Source organism: Panthera onca, chromosome B2, assembly GCF_046562875.1.
Source record: "Panthera onca isolate mPanOnc1 chromosome B2, mPanOnc1 haplotype 2, whole genome shotgun sequence".
Classification (NCBI taxonomy): domain Eukaryota; kingdom Metazoa; phylum Chordata; class Mammalia; order Carnivora; family Felidae; genus Panthera; species Panthera onca.
Window position 1 is genome coordinate 32,273,413 of NC_138343.1, and position 12,728 is coordinate 32,286,140.

The 12,728-nt window shown below is 56.1% G+C and overlaps 1 protein-coding gene across 3 annotated transcripts in view; it reads left to right on the forward strand.

Annotated features, from left to right (window-relative positions):
* The first annotated feature begins 1,177 nt into the window (after nt 1-1,177).
* ITPR3 (inositol 1,4,5-trisphosphate receptor type 3) overlaps nt 1,178-12,728 on the forward strand; it is a 67,247-nt gene continuing 55,696 nt past the window's right edge. For 2 of the 3 annotated variants that reach the window (XM_078446827.2, XM_078446829.2), the window contains exon 1: nt 1,182-1,607. In XM_078446827.2, coding sequence (XP_078302953.1) covers nt 1,519-1,607 — 89 coding nt within the window. In that variant the 5' untranslated portion in view covers nt 1,182-1,518. Of the gene's footprint in view, nt 1,608-12,728 lie in introns of all 3 variants that reach the window. The other variant, XM_078446830.2, reaches the window with a different exon arrangement.

Sequence of the window (12,728 nt, forward strand, 5' to 3'; positions counted from 1 at the left end):
TCCTGGAGGTATTCCCCCCCACCCCCCCAATTCTAGGGGTCTTTGTGAAAAAGCCACACACCCAGGACTCTTCTCTTCATTCCCCTGGGTCAGCAGCTGGTCTCTTTGCTCTTAGCTGCCTCCACCCCTCCCTGGGTCTCTCTTCTTCCTGCTTCAATCCAGTCCCCTCCTCCCTTTCTCCCAGGGACAAGCCCCCCTTCGCCCCCCTTCCCAGGAAGTCCGGGTGGGGATTTCAGAAGAATAAATGTGATCCAATGGGGGTGGCTGTGGGCACTCTGTGCCAGGAGTTAAGATAAAAGGACTAAGAAGCAAACACCCAAGCACCCAGGAACAGAACAGAAAGTAGGCGAGCTGGGGACGTGGGTTTGAGGGCAGGACTTCGTGAGCAAGAGCTCGGCGGCGACACCGCAGCGGGTCACTCCCAGAGGGCCAGCACCGGCCTTGTCATTGTTGGCACTCGGTGCGCTATTAGCGAGAGAAGGTAGCTTTCTCTTTCGCCACTTCCCCACCCCCCTTTAAAAAGAAAGACAGAAGGAGCCAAGAGTTTGGGAGCCAACTCCTGGAGAGGGAGCGGCCGAACTGATTCGGAAGTTGGATCTCTTTGTACACAGGAATGTGGAGAGAAAAAAACAAAACCCACCCCATTGCTTCATTTCCCCTCCAAGCCCAAGCACTTTCTATTGTGCAATGAAAAGGCTTTTCACGTTGAGAAAAATGAATCCCGATTTGCGCTGCAAAGGAATGAGCGCGCCTCTCGGTGCGAGACGGCTCTCAGCTGGGACGCTCCCGGGTCCTCTGCGCGCGGTTCAAGGTAGCGCCCGCAGGGGCGCTGGACCCCCTTCCGCCGGCGCCCGCACTGGCTCTCACCGACCCGAGGGCAGAGGAATAGAGAGCCCGGGGAACCCCAAGGGGAGAGAGCCCCCATACGGCTGGGCCTCCCAGGGATGGCGGTTCCGCGAGTCTGTCTAAGGGAGTCGCTGGAGCTGGAACTCCGAACCCGGGAGCCCGCGGGAGCTCCAGGACTCCTCGGAGTAGCGCAGGGCAGGCGGCTGGTTCGGCGCCCGGGAGGCCTGGCCCCGGACGCGCGAGGGGCGCAGGGCGCGGGGAGGCGGGCAGGCGCACATGGGTGCAGGCGGGCCGGCGGCGGTGGGGTGCGGGGGGGGGGGGCCGGGGTGTGGCTTCCCCGCCTCCCGGGCGGGATTTGCATGTGTGTGTGGCGGCCCCAGACTTCCTGCTCCTTCTACACTGCAGGTACGCGCGGGCCGGGCCGGGCGGGCGGGCGGCGGGCGCGCCGAGACGCGGGCACCTCCTCACCCGGACGCCACCAGCGGCTCCCGGGCCGCGCCGCGCCGCCTTCCGCTCCGGTGGCCGCTAGCCCGCCCTGGCCGCGCCGAGCGCCCTGCTCGCGGGTGGGGGCGCGCCCCTCCGGCCTCCACGGTCACCTCCGTCCTCTGCACCGAGCCTGGCCTCGCGCCCCTTGGCGCTCCCACCGCCCCGGGTCCCCGGAGGGCCGCAGCCATGAGCGAGATGTCCAGCTTTCTCCACATCGGGGACATCGTCTCCCTGTACGCCGAGGGCTCCGTCAATGGCTTCATCAGCACTTTGGGGTGAGTGAGCCGAGTACGAGGGGGGCGCGGGCAGGGAGGGGGCGCCGTAGGCCCTGGTACCAGTTGCGTGCGTCCTGCCGCCGCCCCCCGACAGAGGACCTGGAAGTCCCCAGCTTCAAGGAGCGGGGTAACGGCTCGCCTCCTTCTTTTAGAGAAAGGAAGTGAAATGTTTGCCCAGGTAGAAGTCGGGCACGCTGCGGGAGTTGGTAGGAGGCGCCCCTTAGGCGAAGCCTCCACCCTCGCGCGCTCGACTTTCTTCGGAGCCGGAGGAGAGGTTGAGACTTCCTCTGCAGGTGGTCCCGGGGCGGGGCAGGTGGGTGGCTGGGGCCTGAGTTGGGGAAGGCATCCGGGCCTGGACTTGACTGGCTGGGGGGGGGGGGGGGGGGGGGGGAAGGGGCGGAGCTGTGGGGGAAGGCAGGGGCAGCTTGGAGCCCGAAATCCTCTTGTTAGGGTCCAGTCGCACCTTTGAAGGGTCGCATCTTTTCCTTCTAGCTCTGTCCTCCCCTGCCCCCCTTAAGTAGGAGTGCCATCTCAGCCCTCCCCTACCAAGAATCCTAGGTCCTGGCCCCTTCTCTCCGCCTCTCCCGGTCAATTTCCTGCGCAGCTCATCTGGCGCCCCTGGGTCCCCGGTCCCAGGATCTCCCGAGCTCTTTACAAACATTAATTAATTCTGGCCATCACCCCCCAGGGTCTGGATAAGCAGGGAATCTATTCAAGTCCCTGGAGAGGCCTAGGCCTGAAGCAGGCATAGGGCAGGAAAGGAATTAGGCAGAGCCATAGGTTTATCTTCAAAGGAGTAGTTGGGTGAGTCTCAGGGGTGGGGGGGGCGGGGCGGGAGTGAAGAGGTAGAGTGGTTTCTCCACCTCTCCAGCCAGGCTCCAGGGCAGGTCCTGCTGCCCTTGTCCTATGTTCAGTCTGGGGACTTGTGTTAAGTTGGCTCATCTTCCTCCTCCCCCCCCCCCCCCCCCCCCCCCCCCCCCCCCGCTGCCTTTAGGATAAACGCACCCTCCTCTGCTCTCCCTACTCATCAGGACACCCGCCAGCCACAAGGTGCCTCCTCTCTGGGGGTTTTGGAGGACAGCCCTGGAGCCCGCAACCCAGGTCTGGCTCTGGACCTGGCCTGGCTCACCCCTGAGGCTGGGAAGTGGGAGTCACCGGGTTCTCTTGATGTCTCCCAGGGTATTTGGGAGTTTGGCTTTAGTCCTGTAGGAAGGGGAATCCAACAGGACTGGGGCTTGGAGGGCTGGCTCTGCCAGCAGAGGATTCTGACTCCAGCATACCTGCTCTCCTTATCCTTCTTGGTGCCTCTCTCGTTCCCCTCCCCGTTCAGATGTGGAATCCCCATCCACATGTCCTCGCCCTCACTAGATTTGACTTCTCTTGCTCCTTTCCCCAGAGGATGGGGGTGGAACCACATCTGGGCCAGCATCTGTGCAGGCCTCCCCCAGAGAGCACCGGCCGGGGGGACCCCTTGCTGCTGCTCTGGCCAGGGCTGCTGTTTGAAACTACTAGCCTGCACATAGTGTGCACACAGTAAACACCTCCCATAATGCTGAGGGAAGGAGGAGAGAATGTGGGGGAATCGGGGGCAGATGGAAGCCCCCCACCTTGTGTCTGAACAGCACTGGGAGCTTTTGGCAAATGATCATCTCCACTGTTGCTTAGTGCCTGGTTCAGGGCTGAGCACAAAGTGAGTGGGGTTTAAAAAAATTTTTTTTAACATTTATTTATTTTTGAGAGACAGAGAGAGATAGAGCACAAGCAGGGGAGGAGCAGACAGAGAGAGAGACACACAGAATCCAAAGCAGGCTCCAGGCTCTGAGCTGTCAGCACAGAGCCGGATGTGGGGCTCGAACTCACGGACTGCGATATCATGACCTGAGCTGAAGTCAGCCACCTAACCAACTGTGCCACCAAGGAACCCCCCCCTTTTTTTTTTTTAATAAATGTTTATTTATTTTGAGAGAGAGAGTGCAAAGGCAGAGAGAGGGGGAGAGAGGGAGAGGATCCCAAGCAGGCTCCAAGCTGTCAGCACAGAGCCTGACCCAGGGCTTTGATCCCACAAACTGTGAGATCCTGACCTGAGCTGAAATCAGGAGTCGGATGCTTAACCGACTGGGCCACCCAGGCACCCCCGAAGTGGGTGGTTTTTAAGTATCTATGAGATCTGTCAGAATCAGGGGAAGGATCTTCTGCCCTCCACACAGCCCTCATCCCCTCAAAACAGATCTGTCACCTCCCAACACAGCTCCCTCCTGCCTTGGCCCTTCCTGCCCCCAGGAGCGCTTTCTCCAGTCCATTTTGACCCTGGGGCAGGACCTGGTGACCTGCAATAGCACTTCTACTCCAGGGTGCCTGTTCCCTATGCAAACACCTCCAACAGCTCCTGACTTTCCACCGATGGATGCCCCCCTCCCAGCTTGGCATTCTGGCACCCTCACTTAATTTCCTATTTTTTTTCCCCCATTCACACCCTCTGAAGTTCTAGGTGCATGATACTACCCTGATTCCTGGAACCTACCCCACGCTCTAGGTCTCTTTACCTTTGCTCCTGGGTTGCCCCCGCCCTTCAGCCAGTCTCCACCTGGGTAAATCTGACCCACCCTCTAAGACCTCGTGGGAAGTGACCTTTTTTGAGAGATCCAGCTCCTCCTCCCCCAGCCTGGCAGAATTAACCCTTCTTTCTCTGTGCTTTGCACTGCTTAGCACACACTCCTCTCTGGGATTGTGTTGCTTCACGATTAGTTGGGGATTTTTCTGTAGGGCCATCTAATGCTGGGCAATTTGCCAGGATTAAATAATTCATTACACCATTCATCCGCTCAGGCTGTCCGCAGGCACAGTACTGGGCACGGGGGCCTCTGTGGGGAAGGAGGGAGCCTTGTGTCTCACCTTCTTGGAACTCAGTCAATGAGAGAATGATTTCTAAGCACTGCTAAGTCCTCCCTACTCAAAGTATAGTCCTTGGTACAGCAGCAGGAGAGTCGCCTAGAAGCTTGCTACAAGTACAGAATCTCTGACCTCTGCCTGTCCCTCGGAATATGCCTGCTGATCCCCATGGGATTTGGTGCCTTAAAGTGTGAGCTGCACTGCTTTAAGTCATTCTCTCTCTGCTCCATCCTCGCCAGAATCTTCCTGGTAGCCCCAGAAAGGGGCCCCTTGGCCTTCACCCTGGCTGTGGGTGCCCATGTCTGTGATTTGAGTGAGTTCCCAGGCTAGTCCAATGTTTGATATCCAGGAGGTGCCCAGTAAGGGCTGGATGAAATGAATTTGTTGAAGACAGGGGCCCCCTTGGTGGGCAGAGGAGCTGGTCAGCTGGGAGATTTGGGGGGGGCGGGCATGGGTGGAGGAGGGAGTCCGGGGCAGCCTTCAGTTTCTGGCCAGGCACTACAGGGCAAAGTGGAGAAAGCTAATTAGAGCTGCCTGAATAATTAGAGCTCCTGGTGAAGATTGTACATTAACTCCGGGTTGAGAGGATGGGAGGGGTCTGGGCAGCAGATCCTGGAGCAGGTTGGGACCTTGGCAGGGAAGGGAAAGCAGGCCCATGCCTGTTCTTGGCAAGAGAGTGCAGCCAGGACCACTGTCTTGCACCTCACTCTGAGTGGAAGGCAGCAGAGGCCAGGGCTGGAGCGACTGATCAGGGCCAGTGAAAGGTGGAGGATTTAATGCGACTCCTGGCCGGTGGCTGTGGGGAACTGGCCCTGAGTGTGCAGGGTGGGCCCCTCAGAGTCTGACATCCAGTTCCTTGCAGGTCTCTCTGAGTGGCCAGAGGGGTGGGCTTGGGCCCATAAGGAGTAAGTTGGGGAGTGCAGGCGAACTGGGTCTTGAAACTGAGCTTCCAACGTTTGTCAAAGTGCCTTCCTTGCTTGGAGTTCCATTTGGGGGCTTTCAGGGACTCCGAACCTGTGTTGCCCAGGGCTGGGTGATCACAGGGAATAGGGTCAAAAGATGCCCCCCTTGGGGTTCTCTGTCCACCTTCCAGCCTGATTCACTTCCCCAGAAGGGTGGGCACTGGAGGTCAGCACCCAGAAAACATGGAGGTAAATATGGAGGAAGCCCCAGGTCCCCAGGGTCAGGACCCTTACATCAGTAGTCCCAGGGGCAGGGTTCTCCTGCTTTGTCACCAACTCTCTGGTTGATTTTGGCAAGACTCTGCCTTCTCAGAGTGTGTTTCCTTCAGCCTGATGTTCTCTAAGGTGCTCTGCACCTGAGAATCCCCTGGTATCTTTAATTTTTTTTTTCTTTACATCTTATTTATTTTTGAGACAGAGAGAGAGAGAGAGAGAGCGAGAGAGCACAAATGGGGGACGGGCAGAGAGAGAGAGGGAGACACAGAATCTGAAGCAGGCTCCAGACTCCGAGCTGTCAGCACAGAGCCCGATGTGGGGCTCAAACCCATGAACCGTGAGATCATGACCTGAGCCGAAGTCAGTTGCTTAACTGATTGAGCCACTCCGGCACCTCTCCCCTGGGAGCTTTAAGAAAACATTTTTTTTCCAGCTTCCAAGTCCCATGTCAGACCAACTGGGGTCTAAGGGTTGGATTTTTTAAAAACTCCCCAGTGATTTTACCTGGGGTGGGGATCCCTGATCTAAGGGCCCTCCTAGACTGACAGGCTGTAGGGAAGCCTACCTGGTCCAGAGGACCCATCTCTTCGCCTTCATCAGACTTCTTTAAGCCATTTAACAAACCTTTATTGAGCACCTACTATGTGCCAGGCACTGTTCTAGTCACTGGGGAGTCAGTAGTAACCACGATAGAGTTCCAGCCTGTTCCAGTCTATACAATGGGGAGCTGGGTGAGATGGTCTATAAGGGCCCTTTGAGCCTTAAGTCTCTGAGACACATGTAATTCCAAGGGGGGAGGGCACTGCCCCTCCCGTGCAGACTACATTCCTGGAGCAGATTTCAGACCTGCGTTTGGCTTTCATTTAATTGTGATTTCACTGGAGATGCCGGACTCCTTTCACCTGGAGATGCCCTGGGGCACAGGGCAGGGTCTGGGCCTCAGCTAGGCTAATTCATGCAACTCGTTTTTTGAAAATACATATTTTTTTGTTAAAAAAATAATATATGGGGCGCCTGGGTGGCTCAGTCGGTTAAGCGTCTGACTTCAGCTCAGGTCATGATCTCACAGTTTGTGAATTCGAGCCCCACGTCAGGCTCTGTGCTGATAACCCAGAGCCTGGAGTCTGCTTCAGATTCTGTGTCTCCTCTCTCTGCCCCTCCCCTGCTTGTGCTCTGTCTCCCTCTGTCTCTCAAAAATAAATAAATAAATTTAAATTAAAAAAAATATATATATGTTCCACAGAGAAAACTGGAAAAACTCAAAAAAATGATCTGTGATACCACTCTGACTTATGTTAACATTCTGCATGTGAATCTTCAAGCCTTTTATTTACACAAATAAACAGTTACAAAATGATGTCAAACCGCACATATGGCTTTGTATCCTGTCATACAGGGGGGTGGGTATGTTAAGCTGTATTTTTTATTTATTTATTTATTTTTTTAAACGTTTATTTATTTTTGAGACAGGGAGAGACAGAGCATGAACAGGGGAGGGTCAGAGAGAGGGAGACACAGAATATGAAGCAGGCTCCAGGCTCTGAGCTGTCAGCACAGAGCCCGACGCGGGGCTAGAACTCACGGACCGCAAGATCATGACCTGAGCTGAAGTCGGCCGCCTAACCGCCTGAGCCACCCAGGCGCCCCAAGCTGTATTTTCTTATGCCCACACGCCATTGTTATAGCTGCATAGTGTCCCTCGGTAAGATGTATCCTCATTTATTCAAGCAGCTCTAGTATCGGGCATTCAGGTTGTTTCTAAAGTTTTGCCCTTATAAACAATCCGCACTGAACATCCTAGTCCATACATGCCCTAACACTTGTCCGGTTTTCCTCTCAGGCTAAATTCCCAGAAGTGGAATTCTGAGATCAAAGAAAAAGCACATCTTTACATCACAGGCTCTCTCAAAACTCTGCCTGTTTCTCTGGTGGTAGAGGTACTGAGAAGGTGACCCTGTGCCTCAGGGGCTCTATCCCCCCTTCATGTCCTAAGTTTGGGGGTGCTGTACTAGGGGGTGTGGGGAGAAAGACCAGCTTCCACCCTCAGAGTTGGGCGTGGTGACCGTGATGGAGAGAGGAGGGGTGAACTGGAGAGAGGGGCTGTGTGGGGGTTGCCTGAGGGCAGAATCCAGGGTTCCACGTGGAGGTGGGGGCGGGGACGCCAGGGACCCAGGCTGCATCCAACTCTCGGCCTTAAAGAATCCTGCTGTAGACACTTGCTCACACTCTGCCCTGCCCTACATTCCTGACCCTGCATCCCCTCCCGACTTGGCCCAGTGGGGCTATGGGGTGGGTGGGGCAGTGGCTTGGGTTGGGGGTGGGGTGATGTGCTGGATTTTAGGGTGAGGCCACACCAGCGCTCTGCTCTCAGCTCAGGGGGAAGTTTCTGGGTTTCGACTGCCCCTGGGCCTGCATATGGAGCCCCTGCAGTCCACCCCGGGCCTGTTGTCCATGCTAACACCCCATGTGGAGCTGGGGGGCTCCTCCCTGGAAGTGGGGGCTGTGAGAGAGGAGGGAAGGAGGTCTAGGAGAGGGGAGGTGGGCAGAACCCAGACCTCCAGGAAGTTCACCTCAGGCCTCTGAGTGTGAGTTCCGAGTCCCCCTGAATGTGTCATGCTGGTCATGCTGGCAGTGGTACCCAGCACAGAGCCCCTGCAGTCACAGTTCCCTGCACGAAGGCCCCTGGTTTAGCAAGGCTAAAGGACTTGCCCTGGTTCACGTAGCAGGGGCCTTTCACACTGGAGACTGTGGGCACAGAGACGAGGCTAGGCCTTGACTACACAGTGAGCCCAGGGTGTGGGTGGGGGATGGGGCTGGGGCTGGGTGGGGACACACTGCAGAGGGGTTTCCACCTGGGGAGACAGGCAGGAAGGACTCCTCAGGGGACAGAGCAGAGGAGCACAGTGATCACAGTGGTGTGTAAACGTAGGTATTTTTTTGGCTATCAGGTGGGCAGAGCCAGAAGAGGCAGTGAACATGAACCTCAGCCCTGGGGGCAACTGCAGGTGCTGGGGCAGTATATTTGGTTCGCAAATCCCTCCCATTACTCAGCCAGCCAGCCGTCACCCGCTTCCCCCAGCCTGTAGGAGAGCTGTCCTCTCCAGGCTGGGAGTCTAGAAACCGGTGACGGGAATGATCTAGGTCATGGAAGGCAGAATTCAGTCTGTGTCTCAGAGATGCTGCTGCTGCTGGCAACGGGGAGACTTTACAGAGCTTTTACAGTGGGTGGCCCTGGCCTTCACTTAGGCTGTCACTTTGGTCCTTCACCTCCAGCCAGAGGCATACATATAATTCAAAAAAAGTAAAAAGAACCATTTAGAATACCCATATGCCCGTTACTTAGACGATAATTGCCCACATTTTGCCATATATGCTGCATCTATTTTTTGCTGAAGTATTTTATGGTAAATTACATAATTGCATGTTTTCGCCTCTAAATACTTCATTACACATCTCTAAGAAATAAGGGTATGTTCCTGTGTAACCATAGTACTGTTACCACACCCTTCAATAATTTCCTAATAGCATCCAATGCCCAGTCGGTAGTCAGATGTGCCCCATTGTCCTCAGTCTGTCTTTGACCACTGGTTTCTTTAATTCAGGATCCAATCAAGGTCCACATGTTACATCTGATTCTTATGCCCCCACCTCTTTCTTTCCCACGATGACACCGAGTTCCTGACAAGACAGGGTGGGTTATGCTATAGACTGTCTCACTTTCTGGATTTTGCGGCTCTGTTTCCCAGAGAGCTCTGCGGCAGTCTGGAGCCAGGCAGGCCAGGCCTCAGGGCCTGAATCCTAAGGCCTCAGTTACTATGTCAAGCAGGACAGGACAAGTCCAGTTCCAGGTTATGCAGAGCAGGAGAAAGGCTTGGGCCGGCAAGGCCAGTGGGTGAGGTGAAGTCCGACCAGCGGGGCAGCCCCTGTTTAAACTTTTCTGTCTCGTCTCAGCTTTCCCTCTTGTCTCTCCAGCTCTCCGTCCCTCTTCTTAGCCTAACAGATACATCCCCCTGTGTACCGAGCAGCATTGTTGAGACCCTGGGACTTACCAGAGTCTACCAATCCTGAAAGCCAAAAACCCAGGCCTGTGGGCAGAGGCAGCGCCCTGAAGGCTTGCACATTAGCCCGGGATCGTTCTTTCTTTCTTTCTTTTGTTTTTAAAGTGTTTATTTATTTTTGAGAGAGAGAGAGAGAGAGAGAGAGAGAGAGCGAGCAGGGGAGGGGCAGAGAGAGAGGGGGAAAGAGGCCCCAAAGCAGACTCCGCGATGATAGCGGAGAGCCCGATGCGGGGCTGGAACTCACAGACTGTAAGATCATGACCTGAGCCAAAGTTGGACACAACTGAATGAGCCACCCAAGTGCCCTGCTCTTTATTTCTATTGGACCAAATTTAGTCATTTTTACCACCTCCATTATCTCTGGAAATATTCTTGGAGTTCACTGAGTGTGTGGCTTACTGTCCTTTTTAGACTTACGCTCTCTGAAGAGGAAGCCTACCTTGCCTGCCCTTAGGTCCAGGGAGTCTATCTCTTAGCCTTCATCAGACTGCATTAAGTCATTCAACAAACATTTACTGATTCATGCTTGTTTTAAGTTCCATATACTGGGCTCTCTGGTGATACATGGTGGATCCTTCATAAAGAAAGATATGTAGAGGTGAAGTAAATGGATGTTTTTGTAGGGATGCAGAAATGAATTTCTTTTCTCCGATGAGCCAGAGATCCGAGCCAGAGATCCATCCCAGCCAGTGAACCTGGTTTCCTCTTCCAACATTCCTCCCCACCCCCACCTAGTGGGTGGGACTTTGGGTATTTGGAAAAAGGGATTCTAAGGCCCTCATCCACCACCAGCCAATCCCAGTATTCCAACAGGGCCTGCATTGGGAGAGGCCTTCCATGGATCTGGCCTAGATTTTTGGGGTGGTGGCCAGTGTCCTGGTCTGGGAGTCAGAGATCTGGGGTCTGGAACTGGCTGTTCCTTTAACTTGTCGTGTGACCTGCTGCTCAGTTTCCCCTCCATGCCTCAGTTTCCAGGCCAGATTGGGAGGGGCTGACTAGAGTCCCTCAGGCATTTCCCAGTCTATGATTTCCCCCTCCTGTGGCTTCTGTGATAGTGGCCATGTTGGTAGGTGCAGGTTTTGATTCAGGCTCTTCTGATCGTCACCTGACCCACTTCTAGGTCCTTTCTTCCTCCTCCTTATCTAATCTTTCCAGACAGCATTGACCCGCCCCACTGCCTTTTCTATGACTCCCACCTGGATCTCAAAGTCCAGCCAGGGCAGAATGGGGCCACTCTGGTCCCCGGATGCATTTGCCTTCCTCTCTTCCCTTAGACTGAGGCCTGGGGGTGCAGACCCCATGGACATTTCAGGGACAGCAACCTCCGCCACAACTGTGTAGAGCAGAGTTTTCAACCATCTCTTCTTCAGGGGGTCCAGGGCAGCCCTGAATACAGGCCTCCGGCCAGACCCCTCCCCACTTGCGCTCATCTCTCTGTGCCCACTTCGTGGATGCCCTGTTGGGCCCTGCATGGTGCAGGCTCAAACTGGCTTTGTGCCTCCCAGCGGATGGAAGGCTCACAGTAGGGACTGTCCTCAGGGCTGCTGAGTGTCCTCTGGGCTGGCCCTGAGGTGGGGAGATGCAGGGGTCTAGGACATGACTCCTGTCTTCAGGTCACTCAGCATGTTGGGTATGAGCTTCCTGATGGTAGAGATGACACCCAGCACCTAATGGCTTCTCTGTAAGGTTTTGTTGAACCCATGGAGACCTCGGTTGTACATGTGCCACCAACTGACCAGCTGTGTGTGTGTGTGACCGGAGGGGGTAGGGTGATGGTGGTGTTTAATTTCACTCCTTGAACCACACACTGGACTGTGGTAAGAACAGAATTAGGTATTGGATATAAAATATACAACAATTTACAACGTGTTCCGCACACTGGAAAACTAGTTTTTCTAACGTGGTCGTGGCTGGGGTGTCACCTGCTTTTAGATGAGGAGCGATGTGGTGGGAATGGGCAGGGAACTCTGCAGGAGTCTAAGCACAGCCTTGAAAATGGCAGGGCTTGGCAGGACTCTGACAGGGACAGGGATTCTGGTGTGCAAACGCCTGGAGGTGGGACGATGAGATCAGCGGGCTGGCGGAGGGTGGGAGTCAACCCTTCCCGGGACCTCAGGCGGAGACGGAGACGGAGACGGAGACGCGCTCGGGAGAGGTCAGGGGTGGGGTGAAGCGACGCCGCCGCCACCTCCCTCTGGAGAGCTGGGCTCTCCTTACAGCGCCAGGTGCGCACGCGAAGCCGCGCACCTGTGATCGGTGTCCGGCTCCTTTAATCAACGCAGATTCCCCCCATGAGGAGAGTGCGGGGGTACGGCCCCCGGACGTGGGTGCCACCGGCTGGGGAGGGGTCCGGGGCCGCCGCGGGGGCAGCCGGGCAGCGCAAGGGAGGAAAGCGCGGACGCAGCGCACGTCACCCTCCCGCCCCCGCGCGCGCCTGCAGTCGGAGGCAGGCCCGGGCGAGGCGGCGCGGCCGGGTGACGGCCGCACGTGGGGCGGCGAGTTTCGCCGGGCGGTGGGGAAGGGGCGGGGCCTGGCGGCGGGGGCGGGGCGCCGGGAGCGCACTGCAGACGCCGGGTAGGCGGGTTCCGGGGGAGGGGCTGGAGGGGCGCTCGCGACCACCGTCTGGCCGGCGCCCCCGCCCGATCTGCCCCCTGAGGCGCCCCTTCCATCAGAACTTACCTGTCGTGGGTCTCGGCCCTCGGGCCTCCTTCTGGCCTCAGGTCTACCTGCAGCCCATCTGATAAGGACTTTCCTGCTTAATCTGTTAATGGTTTCTCGAGGCACCCCTCCCGCCCCTCCCGACTGATAGCCTGTTCAGGGGTTGCCTCAGTCTTAATGAGTACACGCAGAGGAATGGAAGGAGGCTTTCGCGGGGGCGCTTGGGGACATTGGAGACGCTAAACATTCTGCTGACAGCTGCTTTGCTTACAGGCTAGGCGGGGAGCTCCCCTATGCATCAGATGGGAAATAAAATGCTGAGTAGGGCAAGGTGCCAT